We start from the raw sequence: 18,040 nt of genomic DNA on the forward strand, positions 1-18,040 counted from the left end.
CATGCTGGCTTAGACGCTCTGCTCCATGACGAATATCTGGGGCCGGCCTGGAAACAGCCTCTTCTCCATTGATAGGTCTGTTGCCAGCATCTGGGCGCTTGTCCAAGGTAGCGTCATTGTTGCCAAGGGGGCTCCTTTGAAGTGTCCCTGTCCTTCAGCTTCTGCAGCTGACAGTGTTCAGGAAGCCGTGAGGGGCTAGAGAGAAGCCAGGAATGGCCTGTCCAGCCGGCACAGGCTAGTAGTTTCTGCAGCATCCCCAACATGGAGTACATCCTGTTTGTCCTTTACTTCTCCTTTTTCCTCTGCCTCTGTGCCCTCGTGTGCCTATACTTCTCTGGCTGCCAGGAGATGACCTATAAGCATGAAGGTATGCAGCTGGCTGGGGTGGGGAGGGTCTTGGTGGTTCCTGAATGCCATCGGAAGGTCCTGTATCTTCTAGGCAAGTCTGGCTGGATGCTGGGAAGGTGAAGAGAAAAGTGAATGAGATGCCGGGTCTAGTGGAAGGATGTGTGTGTGTGTGTGTGTGTGTGTGTGTGTGTGTGTGTAGAATTAAGTGACATAGGCCACTTGGCAGCAGGCAGGAAGCAACGTCTTCTGGTGGCTCTCACAGACTCTCAAGAAGCAGGTGTACCGGGGACACAGCAGGGAACAAGATGCGTGGTCTTGAAGGAGACAGCCACTGCACTCACTTAAAGGCCATGGTGGCTGTTCTGTTTTGTATTTTGTCAGTGAAGCTGCACTGGGTGGACTGGCTGTATCAGCTTCGGTGTCATCTCATCACTTAGACAAAGGAGCTGTTCCAGGCATTTGGGCATACACACCTATAATCCTGCCATTTGGGAGGTGGAGGCAGAAGGGATGGAGTCCAAGGCCAGCCTGGACTAACTACATGAGACATTATTTGAAAAAGAAAGTAAATTGAAAATGAGACAGTAAAGGAGACAGACTGACCCACCCATGTGCTGTGAAAGCTGGGTGGACACTGGAACTCAGCTGACTCTTGGCTGCTGTGGAAATGGACTGCATATGGTTATGGAGTCACTTCCATTATGGTAGGATTTTACTGGGACTATTGGTTTGTTCTGGCTTGCCCCCTGGAAGTAGCTTCTGGCTTCCTTTGGTGCAGCTTTGCTTTCTGCAGCCCCAGTCTCTGGGGCCAGGTCTACTTTGACATTCCACTGGGGCCTGCCTCTGGCCTGTTCAGTTGGGAACATCAGCAGTTAAAACCCTGTGATCAGGCTGTGATTGAGTACTTAATTACTGGTCACACTGGCCTTCAAAAGAAGGCTAGCCTAGGTAATTGGCCAGGGTATTTAACCCCAGCCACCTCCAGAATGCTAACAGAGCTTCCCTGATGTTGGGAAATCTGCCATTTTTAGAATCTTCCTGGGGCCCACTTGGTTGGAGCGGCAGGCCACCAGTTAGCACAGTCAACACACAACCCTGTCCCCAGAGGCCAGGCAGTTAGCAGTGTTTATGAAAAGTAGGGTTGGCCAGGCAGCAGCCCAAGACAACAGGGGTGCGGAGGTGAGCTGTGCCTGTGTGTAGACTCTACTGCTTCCTGGAGTCTCTGATGCCTGCAAGGGTGGGGCTTCCTATCTGAGAGAAGGGGAAGATGCTGATGGCCACTTGAACCCGATGAAACATAACCTGGTTTCACTGCCCTACCTGCCAGCTCACCTGGGCATGGAGGCAGGTGGGTACCCAGGAGATGCTGGCTATGTGAATGAACCTTCAAAGAGGTCACACGGAAACCCCAACTATACAAGATGACTGAGAAGTCCCCCACTGTCCCTTCCCTGAAAGGTCAAAGGTGCTTCCTCGTGGCGTCGTTGCTGGTGACCACAGCCTCCATGTTCCCGTGTCTGCACCTGTATGGTTGCGGACATACATTGGCTTCAACCCACTGTGGGCTGGGGAGACTTGTGGGACTCAGGGAGTCCCTGGGAGTCCGGGGCTGACCACTGCAGGGAGGTTACTGTTCTGTCACAGTCAAGGAAAACACTCTGCTTGTGGCAAGAAAGTCTCTCGAAGTAGTGTGCCTAGAGCCAGAATCAGTGGTACATGTGGAGACTGATGGCTGATGGAGGTAGCCGTCTGGGGCTAGCGCTCCTCTGGCAGGAGCCCTACTTTGTTTTAATCATGTGTCTCCAGGCTTGACCTTGTCTGGTTCACACAAGCTGCTGAGCCAGTGATTACCGAGTGAGTGACTGAATGCGTGAACAAATGAATGAGCAAAGCCGCACATCCTGTGCTGTTTGGAGAGGGGTGTGGCCACAGTCTCAAGTGGTTGGCACACGGGATATAAAAACTGTTGAGTCTGAGGTTATGAGTACACGGCCCTTGTGTCAGTGTTCTGAGTCATCAAAAGCTAAGAAAAGTTGCCCCCTTAGGCAGGCCTAGGGAGGACACGGGGCCTCCAGCTTAGTCCTGGGGTCTGTGTTCTGGGTCTCCTGGTCGTGTGCTCTCTTCCTGCTGGCATCCCATGAACGGCTCCCTCTTTGGGGCCAGATGTCTCACTCAGCCTGTAGGATGCTCCTGGTGCTGGCACTTGGTGAGGCACAGAGTGAATAAAGCCCTCTTTGGTGTTGGAAGGGTGGCAGCTCATTCATTACCAGGAGGGACCCACGGTCCCGAGGACCCTGTGTTTAAGGCCAGCTCGGGAGCTGCACAGCCTGTTTGTGACACTGCTTACCATCTAATCACCACTTGTTACACTAGCCACATCTTTGGCTGCCCTAGGTGCCTCACTCTGCCCTAAGCCAACTGTGGATGGGGGTCACAGCTCTCTCTGCCCTGTGCTGGCCGTGGATGGGCAGCTGCTGTCTCCCTCCATCTCTGACTGACGTCACACTCGTTGCCTCTCACAGAAGCATGTTGTGGAGACATTTTTTGGATTTGACGAGGAGTCTGTGGACTCGGAAACATTGTCAGAGACATCCTACAACACAGACAGGACAGACCGGACCCCGGCCACCCCCGAAGAGGACTTAGATGAGGTAAGCAAATAGCAATGTGATGGGGGCTTCCCGCCTTCATGTTGGCCAGGGCTGCTCCCTCTCTGGTGGTTAATCCTGTCATACCTTATCATAGCTCTGGAGCAAGCAAAGCTGGTCCTTGCTGCCTTGAGGGGACCCAGTGGGCATCTCTCAAGGCCGCCCCGTGAGACTTAAGGCTGCTTAAGGACATGTCCGGATGCTGACCCTGGTGCTCACCATTGCAGTTAAATTAATTGTGGCTTGTTTCTTATCCCTCACACATAGGTGACAGAAATGGTCACATTTGGTGACTTTCTTAATTTCCAGGCATTATTTAATACAGACTTTCCCCCTTGGTGCTACAGCCATATCTGGCTCCTTTGTGTGTCTTCTCTGCACCCCTTGGTGGCTGTCTCCTGAGCCTGGGTGAGAGGGGCGTGCACTGGCCTCAGAGTGACACCCTCTGGTTGTGGCAGGTGCTGGTGGAGCTTGGTGGTGTCACATGTGGCCTGCTGGGAAGGATCCCTGCAGCTTTCTGGATGAGGCCAGGTGTTGCCCATCCTGTGTCTCGTCATCCCAGCTCTTTGAGCGGCTGTCTCTCAGAGACCCATAGTTGGAGTCCATTCAAATACCTGTTGACTGTTTCTAGGGAGTGCCTTCTAGAATGATGTCGGGACCCTCAGGAAGATGCACCTTTCTTCCACTCTGCCCACTGGCCTCAAATTCAGTTGCTTGTGTTGGAAATGGCATGGGTGGCATGTCTTGCCAACATTGCCTCTGGATTTTATAAGCATGGTACCTGCAACAATTACTTCATCAGTCATTCTGCACTGTCCTCCCATGACCACACGAGGGCATCACACACAGGTCTTCTTCATGCAGGTTTCTGTCTCCAGACCAGACCAGAAAGGATATGTGGCCAGAGGGGCACCCTTCTCAGTGTGAACCTTTGCCTGTGGAGTCAGTATGGCTCCCGGGAGGCCTGTGAGTGCCCAGGTGGGATGATGAAGTGTAGAAGGCCTTTTCTCCCAGCAGCCTTCACTCTGGGTCCTTCCTAATTACTTCCTGGCACTGTGAGCTCACTAGGCGTTTGTAGACACTTGAGGAGAGATGTAGACATTTGCTTCTGTCTTGATGAAGTCACATCAAGTTGTGAGTTGACTGGTTTTTGTTTGTTTGTCCTTGTTGTTTGGTTAAGACCACAACCAGAGAAGAGGCTGACCTGAGGTTCTGCCAGCTGACCAGGGAGTACCAGGCCCTGCAGAGGGCTTATGCCTTGCTTCAGGAGCAGGTGGGGGGGACGTTGGACGCTGAGAGGGAGGCCCGGGTAAGTGTGTCCCCTTGTTGATGGGGAGGGACAGAGGCTGGGGAACGGGAGGGGACATGTAATCTAGAACTGATGGAGGTGACACTACAACTTCCACTTCTCACCTGTCATCTGTTTGCAAAAGAGAATACTTACAGGATTGAGGGGGTGGGGACAGATAGATGGCTAAACACCTAAGGGACTTGCTGCCAAGCCTGATGATATCAGTTCAATCCACCGGACCCACATGGTGGAGAGAGAGAGAGAACTGATTCCTGCAAGCTCGCCTATGACCTCCACGTATGCAAACACACACAGTAAGTTGGAACAGAATGAAATGGAAGAGAGCGATAAAGCTGTAGACTCAGCCATCCCTTCAGGCTTCCTTCTCCCTACAGTCTGAGGTTCTCCCCTCTACCCCAGAGTATCCCAGAGAACACTTTCAGGGGGTCTTGGAACACCCCAGGTACAGGCACTACAGGTGACTTTACTTAGGGGATACATTTGTGGTACTGGACCGAATTTTTCTGGAAACTTCCTCCTGCTGACCCTTCTCCCACTTTTAAGTCACACCAACAGTTGCACGTCCCTCATTCTTCTGGGAGTGCTGGAGACCACAGAGAACACACACAGGACCAGTGCTGTCCTATGTTTCCTGTCTCACTACCCTAGTCCATGAGGTGGGATGAATCAATCCCGCATCCTGAAGAAGGAAACTGGGGCTCAAGAAAGCAGCAACTTGACTGAGGATGCTCAGTGATCCCCAACAGAATTGGGAGATGCTGTAGCCATGCTACTCTGGATGAGAATGCTCTAGAAACAGCCTTAGGAGGGCTTGGGTATCCTAAAGCTTGCAGAACAGTGTGGTTTGTATCATCTCAGGGAGATGGAAGGTGCAGGCAGGAGCCACCATCTCTAGAAAGAGTTTGGCACTCAGGGCCCAGGGTGGTAGCAGATCCAGGGGGCAGGCATTCAGGAAACAAGATCCCTGGGGAATATGGCCACTTCTGCCACAATGAAAGATCAGCATTCCTTTTCTGAGCCACTGTAGGTGAGGTTCTAGGCTTTATGTGTGTTCTTTTTCTTTCTCTTTTCTTTTTTAAGATTTATTTATTATGTATACGGAGCTCTGCCTGCACGAATGCCTGCAGGCCAGAAGGGGCATTAGATCACATTATAGATGTTTATGCCACCATGTGGTTGCTGGAACTTGAACTCAGGACCTCTGGAAGAGCTGACAGTGCTCTTAACCTCTGAGCCATCTCTCCAGCCTCTCTCATTTTGTCTTTTAACATCCACTTGCCCAGTTAATCGAGACTTCACAGTGAACCGCATAATGGGACATGATGCATATACCCGTAATCCCAGCATTTGGAGGGTAAAGCAGGAGGATTGCCATGACTTGGAGGCCAGCTGGGGCTACATAGTGAGTTTCTGGCTAGTTTGGACTATAGAGTGAGACCTTGTTTTACGTTTTGAAAAGAAAAGAAGTAGATTTCTGACTTTCCAGATAACCCTGAACTCCTGATGTACCTCCCAAGGGCCAGGATTTCAAGCCTGTGACAACACTCCTAGCTTGGATTCCTGACTACCGGAAAGTAGGTCACATCTGTGTCTTCCCGTTCTCTGTGGCAGCGTGTGGCCGTAAGCCAAGTAGCTGTGCCTCCCAGGGCTGAGATAAGTACCTGTGTTCATCCCTGCTGCTGCTTCTTGCCGTGGGGTCATCTGATCAATGGCTTCCCTCAGGTGTATGACTTGGCCAGGCCCATGAGGTCTTAGGTTTCAGTAGGTGACATAGAGCCCCACCAGGCTGCCAGGTAAGTAGAGCAGCTGTCAGCAGCTGGATGACCTGCCGAGTGAAAAAGCACCAACCTTGTTAGAGCTGGCTTTGGGACCTCGAGGCATCCAGTTTTGGCTAGCTCATCCCGGAAGAGGATGGCTCCTCCTTCAAGCTAGCTTTTGATTGTCTCATACTGGGGGAGTTAGAGCCATCACCTCCCATGATGTCACCTCTCCTTAGTTCTTACTTCGTGATGTAGTTGTCAAATTGACAGCTGTACAGTGTAGGTGGACTTCGGAGCCCTCAAGTGGGCGTGATGTGAGCATGTGTGTAACAGGCCCCTCCTACCCCTAAACTCTTGTGGTGGCCGGGTACTTTCTGGTTGGCAGCCTGATTCTTTACCTCTGTGTCACCTCTGCAAGGGACTTGCTCACTTCCTGGTTTTTTCCCTTCCAGACTCGGGAGCAGCTTCAGGCTGACCTGCTGAGGTGCCAGGCCAAAATTGAGGACTTGGAGAAGCTACTGGTTGAGAAGGGACAGGTAGGCAGAAAGACCAGACATTCCGTGTTCAGAGCTGTCCCTGGGATGCAATGATATCTTTTGTATGCCAAGGGTGGGGAAGGGGGTTCTATGGAGGAATCCCTGTGACACCCGGTGAGAATGTGTTGCTGCAATCAGAGTGTGCCCTGAAAGCTTGCCTGGCTTTTCTTTGTTTGCCAAATACATGGAAACAGAAGATTACTCCTAGAACAGAGACGTGGTCACATGCCTTTGACAGGAACCTGAAGAGAAGCTGCTGTTTCCTGTTAAGATGTTCATTTTTCCTCCCTTTCTTCCTTCTTTTTTAAATTTTTAAAAAATTTTTGGTTTTTTGAGACAAGGTTTCTCTGTGTCACCCTGGCTATCCTTACTCACATTGTAGACCAGGCTGGCCTTGAACTCACAACGATTCCCCTGTCTCTGCCTCCCTGAGTGCTGTTAATCCGATTAAAGGCATGTGCCACCATGCCTAGCTTCTGTCAAGATTTCAATCCTTTGTGTGTAATTGTAGCACTGTGGACCACTTGGTAGCGCCCACAGCATCAGGCTCATAAGAAAGTCCAGATTGGTCATCTTCATGGACCCTGTCTCTGATTTGATTAGTCAGGCCTAGTGGACAGCAAGGAGGCAGCCTTTAGACCTTTCTTGTTGCTACCTGAATGGGTAGAGGGTCATCCTCTTTACATAGTTCCCTAGGGACCCAATGCTGGCGCCATTTTTTTTTTTTAAACAGCTCTACTTAGAATTCATTTCCTGTCAGCAGGTTGGGGTGGCTATCACTGCCTCAGCATAGCTCACTGGCCCGAACCAACCACACAGCTCCACCGGCCTAGGAATTCCTGGGGCATGTGCACAGGCAGGGCTGTGCCTTGCTGCTGCCTTCAGTTAGGGCTGAGGCAGTGTGGAGAGGTCTAGGGTTGAGAAGCAACCAGTGAGAGTGGGGGATGTTAGTGAGAATGGAAACAGGTCGGAAGAGCTTCAGAGATTGGGAGCCAGGGGGCACAGTGCTGGGATCTTGGGTACAGCGCTGGCTATGGAACCAGTGGGCTTAGTGCCGGCTCTCACTAACCTAGCCCCAGCTAGTAGGGAGGGCTGAGGTAGAAATGGAGGCAGAGTGCCAGTGCTCCCCCAAAGCTACTGCAGTGGCCCTCATGAGAAGAGTGTGGACACCAGACCCCCAGGGGTGGGTGCTGGGAGTCACGGCCTTGCTGGCTCCATGGAGACAGGAGGGGCACAGAGCACATGGCCTGGAGTCAAGCACTGATTCTGCCCCCTGTTTGTATTACTTAGACACACTGTATAACCCCTGAGTCTTAGCTCCTTCATGTGTAAAATGAGAAGGCTAGAGTGTCAGGAGTGGGCTAGCAGAGAGCCAGTAAGAGATGATGCAGTTTTCGCAAGCTCCCTTCCTAACTTTCCATTGGCCTCAGTGTCCCTCTTCCAGGCTGAGCTCATGTATTTGTAAACTTGCCTGATCGTGGACTATAACTGATGTTGGCCTTCCATGCTAGATACTGAGAGAGACGGGGGGGGGGGGGGGGGGGGGGGGAGGGAGGAACGGAGGAGAGGGGAGAGAAGAGAGAGATATATCTGAATTCTGCTTTCAGCATCTGCAAATTGTGATTAAGCCAGCAAGTGCTTACCAGAGCCCTTGCCCCAGTGCCAGGCTATGCTAACTCATCAGTTAGCTATTGGTGTGTAACAAACAGCCCCAAAACGTAGTTTCTTACAATAAATAGCAAGGCTTGGTTTGCTCCAAGATCTGTGGATTGTCACTGGGCCGGGCTCTGCAAGTGGTTGTTCTGTTGGTCTCACCTGAGGTCACTCTGAAGTTTCAAGTGGTCAGGTGGGTCAAGCGGGGCTTGGAGGCCTTAAGTGACCTCATTGCCGTTTGTGGCCTGGTCACCCATTCTCAAGTAGGTGTCTGGCTTAGTGATCTCCTAATCTGTTTGTGTTGTTTCCTCAAACAACACAAACGCCGATCAGGCCTTTGGTCACGTTAGCATCTGAGTAGGCGAAAGACATCACAGACAAGCCCAGCTTCAAGGCTGGAGTAACAGTCTCCCTTTGGGAGATGAGTGACATTGCAGAGTTGTTCACACAGATAGGGCGCAATGGTTGCAGCCATCTGTCTGATTAGTCTGCCACAGAGAGGAAGGTGGATGGACGCAGCACTGTTCTCTCAGGGACTCCCAGCCACCTGAGCATACGTGCAAATCTGTACAGCAGAGATGTGGGGTGTTAGGTAGAAGGCCCCCAGGAGGGGACCCACATGTCATCTGGATGTTCCTGGTCAGATCCTAGGTCAGCCTTGGCTTGTGAGCATTGTGGAATCCCAGCCCTAGGTGACATTGGCCTGGCCACTGTGGAGTGGGGATGGGGGCAGGGTGGAGGGGACAGACTGTGCTGTTCAGGGTCTGGAGAAGGAGGAGGTGGGGAAGGCTCCCTCAACTCCTGCCCTCTTCCTCCTCCAGCCTGATGCCAGCGAGGGAGAGTCAGTCAATGTTCATGGCTCTGGCCCGTCACTGTCATGCCATGGCATCAGGGTAAAGACCCAGTCACCATGGAGCAGTGTCCTGTAATGGCCCAGGGGAGAGAGCCAGGAGGCTAGGGGAGAAGGACACGTCACAAACGTGCTGTTTCCCTTGCCTGGGTATGAATGTTTAGAGGTGCGATGAAGTTACCCAGCACCGCTGTCCATGTCGGTGACCTTTCATTCCCTGGGAGTTGGGGGCTCAGCCGACACTGACGTGAGCTGATGAACACCTTGTGTTTCCCGCAGGATGCTGCATGGGTAGAGGAGAAGCAGGCACTCATGAGGACAAACCAGGGCCTGCTGGAGAAGGTATGTCCAGCCCGGAGCCTCAGACCCCATCATAAACTGAACCTCAGAGTACCCCCAACCTGCCCTGAGCGCTCAGCACACCATGAAGCCCAGAGCCCCATGGCTCAGTGGTTCTCACAGTAGAGGGGTTCTTCTCACTGGACTCAGGGTCTGTCTTCAGAGACATATCTCAGAACTTTTAGGGTGTCTCCAGAAACAAAGTCGGCCTGGTTGCCGTCTCAGATTTAGGCTTCCTGGCTGTCTTTGTTGTTGATTTTGTGCCTCCATTCCTCATGAGCCTGACAGAGTCCACGGAAGGCCCTCCGGCCCCCTCAGCTGGGTCAGTTCTTGTATTGGGAACCTGTGTGCCTTGTCCTCTCACCATAGGCCTCCTTAAAGCTCCAAGAGAGTCTGTCTGTCTGAATGTGTGTTAACATTGAGATTAGCTTTTCCTTGCTTGCTTGAGTCAGTTTTTGTTAAAAGCAGATGCCAAGCTGTCCCACCATGATCCTGGTGCCCTTTTAGAGCAGGTTCAGCCCCCTCCCGCATGCCTTCTCCTGTCTCCTGACTCCCAGTGTATTTTAGCTCTGTGATCAGTAGACTCACGCACTCTTCACAGTCCATGCCAACAGAAGAAAGTGTAAGGTGGGCCCTGGGTCTTCAGCCTTCTGAAAGCCCAGGCCTGAACCAATCATTTTCCTGGAAGGTAGCCTGGGTCTGGCCCAGCTCTGCTGTGTCCTGGCCTTGCCCTGGCCTTAGCTTCCTTCTGGCATGGAGGTGTGGCTGGTCTTATTCACCCTGTGGGCCCCATGTGTCAGGAAGGCTCTTGCCTCAGTCCTACAAGCCACAGGAGAAACTCAGTGTCTCCCAGTGCCTCCCGACTCCCTGCAAGAGAGCCCTCCTTTGGTCTTCTGCTAGGAGGAGAAAGACTAAGTACCACCTAAAGGCCTCCCCTACACATACTGTCTTGGTGGCCCCTCGCTGTGACTAGGTTGTGGGCACTACTGTTACTCTTCTTGCTTGGAAACTGAGGTTCAGAGCAGTGCTGACCTGCATCCCCATGGCTCCTGGGCTTCAGGCAGTGCAAGCTCTTACCAGGCTGCTCCGTGCTCTCAGGGCGATCAGTGTTCTCTTAAAAACTTTTTGGGGAGTCGGAAATGTAAGCCTTCATAGTACCTACCGTAACACTGCCCACAGCTAATCCTGGAGCCCGGAGGACTCTGGGAACTGAAACACGCACATTGCGCCCCCCCCCCCCCTTGCCTTCCTTACACTGACCTCAAGGAGGGACTTGATAACCCTAAGCCTCAGTTCCCCTGACTCATTAGTTCAGCGAGAATATAAGGTCCAGGCTTGGGGCTATAGAGGCAAACCTAGCCCAGTGTCTCCCCTTCCTCCTATGCTCACCAGCAGACAGGATTGTGGCCAGCCCTGCCCCTCCTCTTGCTGGCCAGCTCCCTGTTTCTCTCAGACTACCCACTAAAGTTAGCTCCTAGGTGGGGGAATCCCTGGGGCATGAAGGCAGCCATGGAGACTGTTAATGCGAAGGTGTCTTTGCCCCAGATTTACAGGCTGGAGATGGAGGAGAACCAGCTAAAGAGCGAAATGCAAGACGCCAAGGACCAGAACGAGCTGTTAGAATTCAGAGTGCTAGAACTCGAAGTAAGAGACTCTATCTGTTGTAAGCTCTCAAACGGAGCAGACATTCTCTTTGAGCCCAAACTGAAATTCATGTGAAGCTCCCTGGCATTTCCGAGCATGTGTGAAGGGACGTGTTACCGTTTCTCTTCTTCCTTCCTCCGTTCTTTTCTTCTTCTTCTTAAAAATCTGTACGTTCCGGGATGACTTCACTGCCTTAACGTGTCCTGGGGAGGATGCTCGCGACGTGGTGTGGACCTGGACCAGAGCAGTCTATTTATTGCCTACTGCTTGTTTTGCACTTAATAAAATAAGTTGTTTTTGCAATATTTTGCCTTTTTTTGTTTGTGTTTCATTGCCATAACTACTTTCCTGCATGCACAGTCACTGGGTGTGCCTTCCGCAGCCCAGACATCAGCACTGTTGCAATGGATAACACACCTTTGATCTTGCATGAGGCAGGCTTCTCCTGAGATAGCAGGCTCTGACCCAGCCGGCTCTTGATCCCTGCTGTGTTTAATAGCACTGTGGGCCCATTTTCTGCCTGCCAAAGCGAATGCAAGGTAAGTGGAGGCAGGCAGGAAGATGTATTTACACAGATGTTACCCAGTCACTTCATGCAAATCCTTCTGGCCAGTAAATACAGACCTGGGCACTGCAGCCATTGGAACTAAAATTATCTGTGATTCAAACTGCAACTGAAAGCTCTCAGCCACTGCACGTGTAGAAACCTTGTCCCTCTGAGCACTCCACAGGCCAGTGAGTAAGACACTGAGGGGACACTGAGGAGTTTGTGGCTTCCGGCCAAAATCCTGCGTCAGATGTGTTACAGTATTGCTTGGCTCTCACAGCCCTTCATCCTCCCATTGTTTCCGTTTAAAAGTCATCGGCATCTTAAACGTCTGTGCATCCATGACAAGCCTCCACGAGGCCCTTGTGACCCCGCACTGCTCTCCCAGCTGACGCCTATGCATGTGTGACTCCTCTCCATCCACATGGGCACCATCACTCATCTGTGGCTTCTCTGGTTTTGTTTTCCCACCTTAGTGGAAGCTGTATCTGTGACCTGAGTCTTATCTTTCTGGCAAGGATGGGCGGGGTGGTTTTCAACTTCCCAGTGTCACTGTGTCCCTCAGCTTAGCCATTATTCATTCATCAGAAATGTGTCATGAGGTCATGAGGTCATGCTTAGTAGCCCACCACTGTGAGAATGCCTTCCGCAAGTCCTTTGCTGTGGCCTGAGAATCCCACAGATACCACTTGCCTTGCCAGAGCTTTCTAACAGCCTTCAGAACCACGGGGAAGCCATTTTATGACTTTGTTCATACAAAATATGAGCTGCCCCTTTTCTATGAAAAGCCTACTGAATAGCACCTCTGGTGGCAGGTCTGTGGGGGCGTAAATGATTGTAACCAGCTTGGCTCACAGAGCAGTGCAACCAGCTTCCTGGAAACTAACTGAACAGGGCCCCCCTCTGCCCTCAACCCTCACTTAGCTGTGTGTTAGGGCGTGCTTTCTCGGTTCACACCAATCTCCATTACTTCTCTTGGATGGATTAGGAAGGTTTCCTAGGTCTGTAAGTTATTGTTACTGTAATTTTAGCCCTGTCCCCCTCACTCCCCACACAGCTTGATAGGAGGCAGAATCTTAGAGGGTTTTTCTGCGCCTTGGTCGTGACTCACCTGGCAGTGTCACAGGCTTAAAGCCAGCTGCATGTACAAAATGTGCGGGAGCCAAGGTGCTGTTCTGCCAACATGCTGTGAATTCCTCTAAGCAACGTGGCTCCTTTATAAAGCGCTCGTGTGGTGAATGGCTGGTGGCTGTCTCTTCTGCGACATACGATCATAAATCTGAGGTGGGGGCAGAGGGTGATCCTGAGTCTTGTTAGCGTGGATCAAAAAACCGAACCCAAACCAAGCAACTCCCGAGTTGAGTCACCCATCATCACGGAAAGCAAGGAAGGTCACACGTGGGACTTCCAGTTCTGTCGCTCCCTGGCAGCAGATCTCAGGCTTAGCCTTTTCAAGCCTCTGTGTGTACGTGCTATGTGAGGCAGCTTGAACATCGGATAGGACAGCCAGTGTACCCAGCCTAGACTAACCCACCATGGTGGCTGGCTTCCGTTCTCTATTGAATATGATACATTGCTTTGATGGAGCCTCATCTTTTGGGACTTCTGGGGTTTGGATTGCAACAGGCAGACCAGTGAGGCCCAATTACCTGTTTTTCCCCAGCAGTAGGTGAGATGTGAAGTGTCCACGAAGGTCACTGGCCCTGGAAAGGCAGGAAGAGGCCACATGTCCTGTACCAGGACATGTGTGGTCCAGATGTGTGCTGTGTAGGTCCACCTTAACCAACTAGAATGCGTTGGTTTTTGCTGGTAACTTGGGGAAAATGGCAAGTGATAGCACAGTTGAGTTCTATCTTTAAACCACGTCTTTTCCCCAGGAGAGAGAGCGGAGGTCGCCAGCCTTTAACCTCCAAATCACCACCTTCCCCGAGAACAACAGCAGCGCTCTCCAGCTGTTCTGTCACCAGGAAGGAGTAAAGGTAGCATGCTTGGGGGGTGGGGTATGCCCCATGGACCTTCCATTCAGGGGCGGGCTGAGTGCCTGGCGCGATGGTAAAGGGGGGTCCTATCATCAGGTCAGGGACAAAGCCTTGTGCGTCTGTGTTGAAAGAGAGCTAGTTGAAGGCATCACCAAAGTGTTCCCCCTCACTTCTGACCACCTACAGGAAGACCCCAAACCCAGCCTAGCAACTAGCTGCTCTCTTTCTCTCTCTCCCTCCCTCCCTCCCTCCCTCCCCCTCTCCCCCCACTCTGTCTCTGTCTCTCTGTCTGTCTCTGTCTGTCTCTGTCTGTCTCTGTCTCTCTCTCTGTCTCTCTGTGTCTTTGTCTCTCTGTCTCTGTCTGTCCGTCCGTCCGTCCGTCCGTCCATCCGTCCCTCCCTCCCTCCCTCCACAGTGCCCAAGCCATAATGAGGGCTTTGCTGATAGTGACTATGGTTGGCTACAGGCCTGGAGCCCCCCCAGACCTCATAGGCAGAGTCCTCAGATTCCCATGAGCAGGGTCGTGTTGGAGTGAATCTCAGTGTATGAACCATAGCTATGCCTTCCCACCTACCTGAGCAGAGGCAGAGACTGGGCCCCCGCTGTGGCTTCAGAGCAGAAGGAGGCGTGTCAGTCATAGCTCCAGAGTAGGTGTGGATCATATCTGCAGCTTGCATGAGAATGAACATTGGAAATTTTTTCCAGGGTGTGAATATCTCTGAACTTATGAAGAACTTAGATATCCTTGGCGATAACGGGGTAACTATGAGCGATTGGTTCCTGGTTTTGTGTCCTTGGTTCGATCGGGGGCGGGGGTGTTCCTTGTGGCTTTGTCTTGTTTTAAATTTTTTCTTTGATTTAAGACACCTGTGAAATACAATGGAAGGCTTTTGTGTGGCCGTGTCCCCGTGTGGGTGGTTGGGTCGGTAATTGTCAGAGTGGGGTTCTAAACTAAGGACAGCATTACAATCTGTGGGCGAACTGGGCACCAACAGACTAAAGACTAAGTGATGCACAGCCAGAAGGCCCCACTGCTTTTGATTGCTGACGTCAGAAGGTGATTTTCTTTGCCTTCCCAAGAGTTTGTCTTTAATGAGGCGCTATTTCCCCAAGCCTTGGTGCCACTCTGTGAACTGCCTCCACCTACAGGGACTGGGGCCACGCGTCTCAGACGACTGATCCCTGTTGTTGAGTTGGGGCTGATCGCTGGCATGCACCCCAGAGGTGCTTGGCGCTAACTTTGCCATGGACTTGGAACCCAGTGCCAACTCCCTTGCCCGTTTTTGTGTTGTAGAATTTGAGGAATGAAGAGCAGGTTGCAGTAATCCAAGCGGGAACTGTGCTTGCCCTGTGTGAAAAGGTAGACGCGGCAGTGTCCTTGTTGCTCACATCTTGTGCCAGCATCCAGCACCATACCAGAAACTGTACATTGGTGTGTCGCTTTATTTGGGAGCATGTGTGTGGGTCAGTCTGCGTCTGCATGTACACATGCATGCCTTTGCGTGTTCAAGATGGAACGCCACACATGCTCACTGCAGAAAGCCTCGAAACCCGGGAGGAAGTGGCCACCACCCTCCAGAGGAAAAGAAGCTGTGATGTTTGCTTTATCTCCTCCTTGTTTCTCCCGTGCCCCTCCTTTTTGGAGTAGTTAACATGCTGCGTTTCTCTCCTGCCTTCTAAGCCATTTAAAGTGGCTCACCAAAGACTTATTCAGACAGCATTGCCGCTCCATCACAGTTACCCATAGAGAACCTCACCACCCCTCAGTGATTCCGTGTCCAGGGAATGCCCGCCCACCCTTTCTCATTTACCAGTGTGCCCTGGGGGACACTTTCACAATACATGTCTCTATATACTTGAGAGCCTACCCATAGGCTACGTTCTGGGGCAGGGATCCGGGCCACATACTAAGACCACTTGTCAGATTTGTTAGGGTCAAAACAGTTTCTTGAGCTGTAACCTGAAGCTCTTGGCACATGGTTGATTTCCGAGCTCCGCGTGGCTTTTAGCAGGAACAAAAACGTGAGCAATTGGTAGGCACCACATGCTGTGAGGTCATCCCGTATTGTGTTTGAGTGGGTACTCAGAGTGGTGAAGTGTCCGGTGTGCCTTAGCATTTCCTTCTTTGTAAAATGTAATTGCATTATTTCTTTGAAAGATTTTCTGTTGGGTCTGTCCATCCAGCCGTCCATCCATTCATCCATCCATCCAGCATTTGTTGTAACTGTTCTTTCTGTGTGTGCTTTGCATATTAAAGATGTTAAATTTTGGCTGTTTTTTTTTTTTTTTAAATTAAAGAACATATCCTGGCTTATGTGCCTCCTACAGTGGACTATAATGCTGAGATGCACACAGATTTTTCTAGTGTCTTTCCTGCAGATCTTTTCCTTTCACAAAAGTCAGACTCTGAAATGCTGCTTTCAGATGAGGGTTGAGGACGTCTTAATGATGTTGATTGAATTCCTTCCTTGATCTTCAGTAGGGCACTTAAAATACAGTTTTCTCCCCTAGGTTTCAACCCCCAGCCCCCACCCCCCAGCTAAGTAAAAGACACAAAGATTGAGATGAGACACTGTGCCTTTGCCCAAGGTCACGTGGCCGGGAAAAGTGAACTAGAGCTTTCTGCTTCTGCCCATTACCTGGCCAAGTTTGATTTCTCCAGTGGATGGTGGGATCTGTGAGTCACGTTTGGCTGGCTGTTGGTCCATGAGAAGCAGCTGCCACAGTGCTAGGCAGATTCAGTATATGATCATTGTCATTGGCAAAATCAGATGTGGCTTTCCTGGCTGTCCTGGACTCGCTTTGTAGACCAGGCTGGCCTCGAACTTACAGCGATCCACCTGCCTCTGCCTCCCAAGTGCTGGGATTAAAGGCGTGTGCCACCAAGCCCGGCTCCAATCTTTTATAACAGAGGCCATTGAAGATACATGTCTTGGTGTAGTCTGCATTCACACAGCCTGTCAGTGCTCAGTGCCTAATGAGTCTCTGAAGAATGACATTTACAAGCTCTTTTGCTAGCAGGGAGGCCTCAGGTTTGAGTCTTGGCTCCACCAGTTGCTGTTTGGGGGAGAGGGGAGGGGTCTCAGGATTTGGTGGACAGAGTAGGAGCAGTCTGTGATTTGGGGTGTCTGGCTTATGGTGGGATAGGATAGTAGACACTGGTAGGTGCTGGTTCTCCAGCCCCTGGAGTGTCCCCCAGGGCAGGGCTGCCATGATGGAAGGTGAGGACTTCACTGGGAACAGGCTTCAAGCAGCACAGTTTCCGTGACACCTCTTTCCACAGCTGCCCTAGCACCTATGCCACGTCCAGTACTAGAACCTCAGGACTCTTCAACCCTCTTGCATTCTCTTACAGAGGAGGAAATGGGGCCTTTCTGGCATCAGCTAGTCTCTGCTTTGCTACCCCTTCCCCACCTCTGGCTTGCACTGTTACTCACTTTGGCCAGCTTTCTGCCAGCTGATACCCATCTGCTACTGCCGCCATCACCTCCACCACACCGGCCTACCTGGCATTCCATTAAGGGTCCTAATACTAAAGAGTGATACTGGCTGCCTGGCTGCCAGCCCCTCAGTACCTCATAAGAGCAGGAGAAAGCGGGGATCCATGGCTAATATCTGTGGGCAGAACTCAGTGCACTGTAGAAACAGCAATCTGGAGACTGGCCTTCAGCTAGGTTCTCTTCAGACTTGGCACCGCTTCAGCCCCTTGAAAGTGAACTAAAGTGAACTCGGTGTGGGTGTTGGCTGTTTATCTTCTCCCTGCCTGGAGAAAATGTTCCTGAGTAGGGGGCGGAGTAAGGGGTGGGAGGTAGGTCATGAGACTCCTGAGAAGGCTGGCTGGACAGCTGGGTAACCAATCCAGCCTTTTCTGCCTGGGAGTTGGAAGTGCCCTGAGATGTTAGTGCTAAAGCAGGGACAGTTAAGTTCAAGAAGGGACAGAGAGGACAAGTTGTACACCAGGGCCAGCAGTACGGATGTCAGAGAACTTGGCTAGTGACCCTAAGAAGCTCTCCTCACCCAACACACCTCACTTAAAACAAAAACAGAAACTGTCACTTGGTACACTGGTGAGCCCCAGCCCAGCTCTCTCTTAGTGGCACAAAGGCTGTTTCCTGATTTGCAGGCAAAGTCCATCCCAGCCTTGTCAGGTGGTCCTGTAGATAATGTCCTGTGATGGTCTCACATCAAGCAGCAGCCCACCTCTTGGCCCTTGTGTGTGCCTTTCTCCTGTCCTCTCAGAGGCTTGCTCAGGCTCTGGGCTGCAGACAGGTCCCATCAGACTTTCCCTGAGCACAAGGCTGGTAGCTACACCAAGTTTAACATTGGCCCAAGTTTGAGCCCACAGAGAGAGGCTTAAATTTAAGATGTGAAGGGACTATGGCTTATCTGTGGTTCCCAGTCAGATATGCCTCTTCTCTCTCAAG

At 51.5% G+C, this 18,040-nt stretch overlaps 1 protein-coding gene across 6 annotated transcripts in view; it reads left to right on the forward strand.

The window, feature by feature from the left end:
* The window catches only part of Jakmip1 (janus kinase and microtubule interacting protein 1), a 122,534-nt gene that overhangs the window by 88,693 nt on the left and 15,801 nt on the right, over positions 1-18,040 (forward strand). For 4 of the 6 annotated variants that reach the window (XM_051164725.1, XM_051164727.1, XM_051164728.1 and 1 more), the window contains exons 9-16: positions 2,871-2,999; positions 4,177-4,305; positions 6,521-6,604; positions 9,387-9,449; positions 10,992-11,090; positions 13,515-13,616; positions 14,322-14,375; positions 14,911-14,976. In XM_051164725.1, the coding sequence (XP_051020682.1) occupies positions 2,871-2,999; positions 4,177-4,305; positions 6,521-6,604; positions 9,387-9,449; positions 10,992-11,090; positions 13,515-13,616; positions 14,322-14,375; positions 14,911-14,976 (726 nt within the window). The remainder of the gene's footprint in view (positions 1-2,870; positions 3,000-4,176; positions 4,306-6,520; positions 6,605-9,386; positions 9,450-10,991; positions 11,091-13,514; positions 13,617-14,321; positions 14,376-14,910; positions 14,977-18,040) is intronic. The other 2 variants (XM_051164729.1, XM_051164730.1) reach the window with 1 other exon arrangement.

The sequence above is a fragment of the Acomys russatus genome, chromosome 22 (assembly GCF_903995435.1).
Source record: "Acomys russatus chromosome 22, mAcoRus1.1, whole genome shotgun sequence".
Classification (NCBI taxonomy): Eukaryota; Metazoa; Chordata; class Mammalia; order Rodentia; family Muridae; genus Acomys; species Acomys russatus.